This window comes from Oncorhynchus clarkii, chromosome 10, assembly GCF_045791955.1.
Source record: "Oncorhynchus clarkii lewisi isolate Uvic-CL-2024 chromosome 10, UVic_Ocla_1.0, whole genome shotgun sequence".
NCBI lineage: Eukaryota > Metazoa > Chordata > Actinopteri > Salmoniformes > Salmonidae > Oncorhynchus > Oncorhynchus clarkii.
This window is the reverse complement of record NC_092156.1, coordinates 45,725,961-45,734,723: the sequence shown is the minus strand read 5'-3', so window position 1 is coordinate 45,734,723 and position 8,763 is coordinate 45,725,961. Positions and strand designations below refer to the sequence as shown.

General features: G+C 39.8%; 1 protein-coding gene across 1 annotated transcript; it reads right to left on the bottom strand.

The window, feature by feature from the left end:
• Positions 1 to 341: 341 nt before the first annotated feature.
• On the bottom strand, positions 342 to 2,646 carry LOC139418613 (spermidine/spermine N1-acetyltransferase 1a, duplicate 2). The gene is made up of 6 exons (XM_071168213.1): positions 2,303 to 2,646; positions 2,052 to 2,103; positions 1,868 to 1,951; positions 1,339 to 1,440; positions 752 to 792; positions 342 to 615 (listed from the first exon to the last, which is right to left on the bottom strand). The coding sequence occupies exons 1-6, from the start codon at positions 2,366 to 2,368 to the stop codon at positions 442 to 444; spliced, it is 519 nt and encodes a 172-aa protein (XP_071024314.1). The 5' UTR covers positions 2,369 to 2,646; the 3' UTR covers positions 342 to 441.
• Positions 2,647 to 8,763: the final 6,117 nt, after the last annotated feature.

Here is an 8,763-nt window from a genome sequence, read left to right as displayed (position 1 = left end):
GAGGTATTGTACGTAGGCACCCTAAGCGTGTGTGAGAACTACTACGTGAAGAAAAAAACATTGTTTGACAAGACAGTTAAGTCTGTCCTTCCATAAACAAGCACCCACTTCTCCTTCTGAGCCAGACGTTATCGTCGAGCCAGTTATAAACGATCTATACATGCTGAGTCATGTTGAAATCTATGTTCCAGTACAAGGTCACATGACTAGGATAGTTCTCCTTTTTGTTTATGGAAGGTCAATCAACCATTATAAGACATGAGTAAATTAAACGTACTGACTTCGAGTTTCAAAAACCACCCAGATGTATAACAGGTCTTGCAGGAAGAAGTTGAACAAACTTTTTTAGTATTTATTTATTGAAATACATATTTCTTTTAAAGAACATTGACATCAACAAACAAAGGGGAAGGCATTGCCGATAGTGGTCATTTGCTGAATTTATCGTTTCTTTGCAGAAATCTTCAGCAGGTCATCCTTATCAATCGCATAGAGTCGCCACCCCTCCTCATCGGACAGGTCTGAGGCTCCACGCCGCTTGTAGAACTCTATGGACGACTTGTTCCACTCTGCTACGATGAAGTGCATGCTACTGCAGCGAGTCTTAACTGCCGTCTTAGAAAGGGAGGACATTAAAACAAAGTTAGACAGGGTCATCATATAACCTTGGCTATAGGATGGGAGTTTTCCATAGGCTGGACTGATCTATGCGTTCAGTAAATTGATTGCAAAAAAAGTCCTATAGACTTACCTCACTCAGAACCTTCAGGATATCTGACCCGATACCATAACCTGAGAAAACAGAATCAAAAGATTGGCAGTTAAGCCCTGGATCCAAGGACCCTGATTCAGTTGCCAGCGTTGGGCCAGTAACCGAAAGGTTGCTAGTTCAAATCCCCAAGCCGACTAGGTGAAAAACCAAACGATCTGCCCTTGAGCAAGGCACTTAATCTTAACCCAGTGTTTCCCAAACTCGGTCCTCGGGACCCCAAGGGGTGCACGTTTTTGATTGACCTAACTACACAGCTGATTCAGCTAGGGCAAAAACCAAAACGTGCACCCCTTGGGGTCCCGAGGACCGAGTTTGGGAAACACTGCCCTAATTCTGCCAAGGTCGCTGTAAATAATGGCTGATCCTTGGCTGTGACGTTCCCTTTCCGAGGGTGTCAATAATGCCTGATCCTTGGCTGTGACGTTCCCTTTCCAAGGGCGTCTCAGGGGGTGTGGGATATGCAAAAAAACACTGTTCCATTACACACCACACACTTAGACATGTGTGAAACAGGACAAATATAATCAACCCTATTTCTTTAATGTAACACACCATCATAGACTTACCCCTGAACTCCTTCATCACATAGAAGTCCTCTAAGTAGAGAAGCTTCCCAATCCAGGGGTCATAAGTGAAGTAGTACATGGCAAACCCAACGACAGTGTATCCTAAAACAGTGAAAACATCCACATCAAAATCCACACCGACAGGTAAGTGTTTGTGTAAAACTACTAGGATCTGACAAAATCCCACTTGGCTTATTGAGTATGATATTTTTGTGTTATGATGAAGGGGATTTTCATTGACAGGGAAAAACTTGGGCCCTAGTTATGATATCACTGAGGATTTAAAAAGGAGTTTCTCCGAGAATTGAGAACATTAAATTCCAAACTCCAGATCACGATTCACTTTGAGTTAATGCCCACCAACACTACCCAGACATTGTGTTGTGTCTACACGTACTCTTGTGTACCTTAGCAGCGCTTCCGTTCTTTTTTTTACTAGCCATAAATGTTTGGAATCTTGATTGTCAAACCTTTGCACTATTTCCTTACGAACTGACATTCTGTGAAACAGGATTACAACATGATTTACCGTCTGAGCTCTGCTTATCCTCAGGAACTTCTGCAACGACGCAATGGTAGAAGGGATGATCCCCAAAGCCGTCCTCTAGTAGTTCTGAAAGTAAATTGTAAAGTCAGGGACTTCTGATTTGTTGGGGAAACATTTGATATGTTTACAATAAATCAGCAATCACACACAGTAGACTTAACGTTACCTTTCTCCGTCAAGATGACCTGCTCTTCCATTTTTTCAAATTTCGCAAGTTCCTGAAATAATAAGGAATTTCTTTAAGTATTGTTGTTAGTCAAATGTCATAATATTGAAAAATATGCTTAGGCTATGACTGTGATGTCAAATATCCGTAGCTTAAGTTATACACATACATACATACATACATACATACATACATACATACATACATACATACATACATACATACATCGTTGAATACACGCATCATTTTACCTTTATGAGTCGCAATATGTCTGACACGTCCTTGGGCTCGGCTTTCCGTAATATGAAATTTGACATTTTCTTTTTTTACTCTTTTTCCCTTTTCTAACAAGTCCTCTGAATGTGAAAATAAGCAAAACCTGTTTCTTCATCCGCTTCTTAGGAGTTGACCCCCCTGCAATACGTTTAGGATTCCAGTACGAGCGGAATTACATTCGCTTTGGTCGCTGGCAGCTAATGACTTTACTGAGCGCTTCACCCTCTTTTAAACGCATTCTGTAAACGCGTCACAATCACATCCCGGAAGACTAAACGGGAAAATAGCTTAACAAATAACTGTTGACGTCATCGGGTCTCTACTTCCCATGACTCATGAGCGGTGCTAATTATAAGCCAGCTGGCTGACGATACTACACTTTCTGAAAGACGCGAACCAAATGCACATATTGATCAATGTGATACAGTCCTTTTCCAAAGCATCGGGTCTATATCTTAACATTAATCAATGTGAACTCATGGCTGTCAAAGATTGTGCGACACTTTCATATTATGGTATTCCGGTGAAAGAAGAACTTACTTATTTAGGCATAACCATTACTAAGGATCCGAAGTCTAGAGGCTTACTAAATTTTAACCCTCTTATTAAAAAAAAACAAAGAAGCTAAATCAATGGCTACAGAGGAACTTATCTTTTAAAAGAATAGTTATAATAACCAAGGCTGAGGGTATCTCTAGGCTAACATATGGCGCTCATTTTATTTTTTGACAGTTAAATAAGCAAGGAGAAAGACCTGATGTTTTTCAACTTTCTGTGGACAAACCGTAACCATTACATTAGGAAAACTTGTACTGAACACATGAGTATGGTGGGCTGAATTTTCGGGACTTTAATACCTTAAATAATACTTTTAAGATATTGGATCAACAATTCCTAAGAAGACCAACTTCTATGTGGAATTGTATTCCTCATCATGTCGGTCTTCTCTACTTTTGGTGGCCTTAAATTCATGTTGGTTTGCAATTATAATATTGACAAAGTTCCAGTGAAACTGCTTTTCATCGGCTGTTTTTCTTGTCATGGTCCTTCATTTATAAGCATAATTTCCCCCCACACAGATATTATATATAGAACAATCGGGATATATTGTATAAAAATACTCATTTGTTTTTAGAATATTGGTTCCGAAATAATATCCTATTGGTGAGCCACCTTGTAAATGCAGAGGGTTTTTACTTAGTTATAAGGAATTCTTATCACTTTACAAGATTCCTGTAACGCTAAAAGATTTTGCGATTGTTTTAGACGCCATTCCCTAAGGTATTACTTTATTATTCAGGAACGTGTCAAGACCTGACCCTCAGAAGCTACCTTCTATTAACCCTGTTGACTCATCAGTAGGAAAGATTTGTTTCTCTTTCGGTCTTTTCAACAACAATGCGTATCGCATGAAAATCTTGTTTCAGCAGGATGTTGTATCTACTATACCTTAAGTCCTGCCTTATTAAAACGGTTTTATTGATCATATCTGTTGGGAAAAAGTTTGGATTTAGCCACATACCTACTTGTTAACCAAATTAAGGAAGTTTCCTTTAAAATAATTCATACATATTATCCTGCCAACCACTATATGGAGAACTTTAAGGAAAACATTAACTTAAATTGTACCTTTTGTAATGACCACCCAGAAACGGCGATGCATCTTTTTTGGCATTGTATTCATATAAGGCAACTGTGGCAAGACATCAGTAGATTTATAAATGTATACATTTAAGAATATTTGACACTATTGTGGAGAGATGTACTGCTTGGATTCTTTATCTACTGAATTCTTTACCTACGATAGAAATAAGTTGAAACAATTTTATAGAATTACTTTCATTATTCTTTTGGACAGATTTCATATTCACAAATGTAAATTTACAAACAAAACACCACATTTACTTACCTTACAAAAATAAATGGAACTATATTTTAAGACAATTAAATACTCTACTAACAAAAAAGCTGTTAGAATTCTAAGTGTATGTATGTCTCTTAAGGTCCTTGTGTAATGTGATGTTGTACCCCCTAGCCCAATTGTTCTTTGTATATAATTTATATATACTTGTGTTCCCACATGTACTTCCTGTATTGATTTGAAAAATAAAAAATACAAACAAAAAATAAAAAAATAAAAATAAAAAAAATACAAAAATATATATATATATATATATAAATGATACATGCTGTCCGGCATCCTTAGGACATCCCTCCCTACCCTATTGACGTTGACATTTCCAATGGTTAAGGTTAGGGTAGGGGTTAGGGTTTATGGTACTTTACAACTGGGAAAGCTGAAAGATCAGGAAAAGTAAGAGCTCTAAAAATATGCCAGTTTCCAACTAAGAATTCCGAGTTTGATGATTCAAAACGATTTTACCCAATAGAAGTTCGTTTTTTTTTCCTGAGTTCCCAGTTGTCTTGAACACACTGAAGTTGGAAGTCAGAGATTTCCCAGTTCCCGGTTGTTTTGAATGCAGCATCGTTTCCTGTATGTCGGACTTTGACAAGGCTGCTCTTGATGACAATGCATTTAGGCCTACATGCATTCTAAATAGTCTCTAAAATGGGTTTAAATAGGGCAGTGGTTCCCAATCTATATATACTTTGTGTATATATAAGTATATTTTGCTCTGTCTGAAGTACCCCCTCATGCAAATTTGACCAGTAAGCCTATGGTCTCATGAGTCTCCTCAAGTACCCCCTGTAGATAGGACAAGTACCTCTGTTTGGGAAACAGTGAACTGTTGAGTAACTTTAATGAAGTCCTGTTTGCCAAGCCCTAGATAATGTACTTGACTTTATATGATGGTTCCATTTTTTTAAAGTTATTAAATCACTACACAATGACAAAATTACCTCTCTGTCACTCACACACACACAAAGTAGGCTATGTGATGGCCATGTCATGCATTTATGTAACCTGTCCTTGTCACATGGTGTAGGCTACAGTATTTGCGTGACACCTCCACTGTAAAATGAGGTGTATTCGTTTTGCAACAGAAACAGTTTACTCCAAACAGAAAACGTTAAGCAATAAAACAAGTTTATATTGCACAAATTAAAAATGGGGGGTGCTTATATTTGTCCTTTCTCAGTGCATGTCGAGTGGGTTAGCTGTGAGGTGTTTGGTTCCTAGTGAATACACCCACGGTCTTACAATGCCTTGAAGCTGTTATCCTATATGCATACACATCTGTTTCACTGTACCATCAGAAACACATGTGACGTGTTTAGGATGTGTCACAAGAGAAGGCTGAGAAGGGATGGTCAATCAAATGACCTAAAACATTTTGTTACTTACAGCCTTATTCTAAAATTGATAACATATTTTTTTCCCTCATCAATCTACACACAATACCCGATAATGACAAAGCAAAAGAAGGATTAACATTTTTTTTGTGTAAATGTATTCAAAATAAAAAAACAGATACCTTATTTACATAAGTATTCAGACCCTTTGCTATGAGACTCGAAATTGAGCTCAGGTGCATCCTGTTTCCATTGGAATGTTTCTACAACTTGGAGTCCACCTGTGGTAAATTCAATTGATTGGACATGATTTTGAAAGGCACACATCTGTCTATATAAGGTCCCACAGTTGACAGTGCATGTCAGAGCAAAAACCAAGCCATGAGGTCGAAGGAATTATCCGTAGAGCTCCGAGACAGGATTGTGTCGAGGCACAGATCCGGGGAAGGGTACCAAAAAATTTCTGCAGTGTTGAAGATTCCCAAGAACACAGTGGCCTCCATCATTCTTAAATGGAAGAAGTTTGGAACAACCAAGACTCTTCCTAGAGCTGGCCGCCTGGCCAAACTGAGCAATCAGGGGAGAAGGGCCTTGGTCAGGGAGGTGACCAAGAACCCAATGGTCAATCTGACAGAGCTCCATCTCTGCAGCACTCTACCAATCAGGTCTTTATGGTAGAGTGGCCAGATGGAAGCAACTCCTCAGTAAAAGGCATATGACAGTCCGCCTGGATTTGCCAAAAGCTACCTAAAGATTCTCAGACCATGAGAAACAATATTCTCTGTTCTGATGAAACCAAGATTGAAGTCTTTGGCCTGAGTACCAAGCTTCACATCTGGAGGAAACCTGGCACCATCCTTACGGTGAAGCATGGGGGTGGGAGCATCATGCTGTGGGGATATTTTTGAGCGGCAGACACTGGGAGACTAATCAGAATCGAGGGAAAGATGAAGGGAGGAAAGTACAGAGAGATCCTTGATGAAAACCTGCTCCAGGGTGCTCAAGACGGTTCACCTTCCAACAAGACAACGACCCAAAGCACACAGACAAGATGACGCAGGAGTGGCTTTGGGACAAGCCTCTGAATGTCCTTGAGAGGCCCAGCCAGAGCCCGGACTTGACGTCGCAATAACTACTAGCCTACACCTGTTTTTGGCTAGCACAATTTAAATGTAAAGCAAATAAACTAACGATACAACCAGGTGATCTAAAACAGGGTGAGAGGTTTAGCCACAATAATTTGTGTTTGTTACAAAATCCTATGCATGAAATGGCAATGTAAATTGCACCGAATTGCACAAACCACAAATACATCACAGTCGTAAGTACCATAACTATACCTACAATGTAATTACACAGTACCTGCTGCCTATGTAACTACATTGTAAATACATAGGCTTTAGGCTACTTGGAAATCACTGGCGTTGTGGGCCCTTTCATCTTTTCTTTTCCTTCATGTCAACAAAAACATATCCAATATGCATATTCATTAAGAGCATCCCCTATTATTGTCGATTAATCCTGCAGTCTTGTCCAAACCCATTGGCCCTTGACAGCAGTATTCTACTGCCGGTCTATGAGTTATTTTAAATCCCAGGATTTATTGGAAGTGTCAGTTATAAAAGCCCTTATGTGATTTAAACTTGATAAAAAAGACAGTATTTATCTTTTGACGACTCAGCCCGTTTGCTCTGCAAAGCTTCACAGTAGTGACCCAGTGTCACGTTCTGACCTTTATTTCCTTTGTTTTGTCATTATTTAGTATGGTCAGGGCGTGAGTTGGGGTGGGCAGTCTATGTTTGTTTTTCTATGATTTGGGGATTTCTATATTTCGGCCTAGTATGGTTCTCAATCAGAGGCAGGTGTCATTAGTTGTCTCTGATTGAGAATCATACTTAGGTAGCCTGGGTTTCACTGTTTGTTTGTGGGTGTTTGTTTCCGTGTCTGTGTTTTTCACCACACGGTACTGTTTTGGGTTTCGTTCGTGCCACATTTATTGTTTTTGTATTTCAGTGGTGTTTTTATTTTTATTTTTTTATTTCACCTTTATTTAACCAGGTAGGCTAGTTGAGAACAAGTTCTAATTTGCAACTGCGACCTGGCCAAGATAAAGCATAGCAGTGTGAACAGACAACACAGAGTTACACATGGAGTAAACAATTAACAAGTCAATAACACAGTAGAAAAAAAGTCTATATACATTGTGTGCAAAAGGCATGAGGAGGTAGGTGAATAATTACAATTTTGCAGATTAACACTGGAGTGATAAATGATCAGATGGTCATGTACAGGTAGAGATATTGGTGTGCAAAAGAGCAGAAAAGTAAATAAATAAAAACAGTACGAGGATGAGGGAGGTAAAATTGGGTGGGCTATTTACCGATAGACTATGCACAGCTGCAGTGATCGGTTAGCTGCTCAGATAGCAGGTGTTTGAAATTGGTGAGGGAGATAAAAGTCTCCAACTTCAGCGATTTTTGCAATTCGTTCCAGTCACAGGCAGCAGAGAACTGGAACGAAAGGCGGCCAAATGAGATGTTGGCTTTAGGGATGATCAGTGAGATACACCTGCTGGAGCGCGTGCTACGGGTGGGTGTTGCCATCGTGACCAGTGAACCGAGATAAGGCGGAGCATTAATTAGCATGGACTTGTAGATGACCTGGAGCCAGTGGGTCTGGCGACGAATATGTAGCGAGGGCCAGCCGACTAGAGCATACAGGTCGTAGTGGTGGGTGGTATAAGGTGCTTTAGTAACAAAACGGATGGCACTGTGATAAACTGCATCCAGTTTGCTGAGTAGAGTGTTGGAAGCTATTTTGTAGATGACATCGCCGAAGTCGAGGATCGGTAGCATAGTCAGTTTTACTAGGGTAAGTTTGGCGGCGTGAGTGAAGGAGGCTTTGTTGCGGAATAGAAAGCCGACGCCAGATTTTATTTTAGATTGGAGATGTTTGATATGAGTCTGGAAGGAGAGTTTACAGTCTAGCCAGACACCTAGGTACTTATAGATGTCCACATATTCTAGGTCGGAACCATCCAGGGTGGTGATGCTAGTCGGGCTTGCGGGTGCAGGCAGCGAACGGTTGAAAAGCATGCATTTGATTTTACTAGCGTTTAAGAGCAGTTGGAGGCCACAGAAGGAGTGTTGTATGGCATTAAAGCTCGTTTGGAGGTTAGATA

Coding starts and splice junctions, on each gene's coding strand:
- LOC139418613 (XM_071168213.1), bottom strand. CDS start 2,368: ATGTCAAATTTCATATTACGGAAAGCCGAGCCCAAGGACGTGTCAGAC. Junction 2,104..2,302: donor ACATATTGCGACTCATAAAG/GTAAAATGATGC, acceptor TTATTATTTCAG/GAACTTGCGAAATTTGAAAA. Junction 616..751: donor TCCTGAAGGTTCTGAGTGAG/GTAAGTCTATAG, acceptor TCCCTTTCTAAG/ACGGCAGTTAAGACTCGCTG.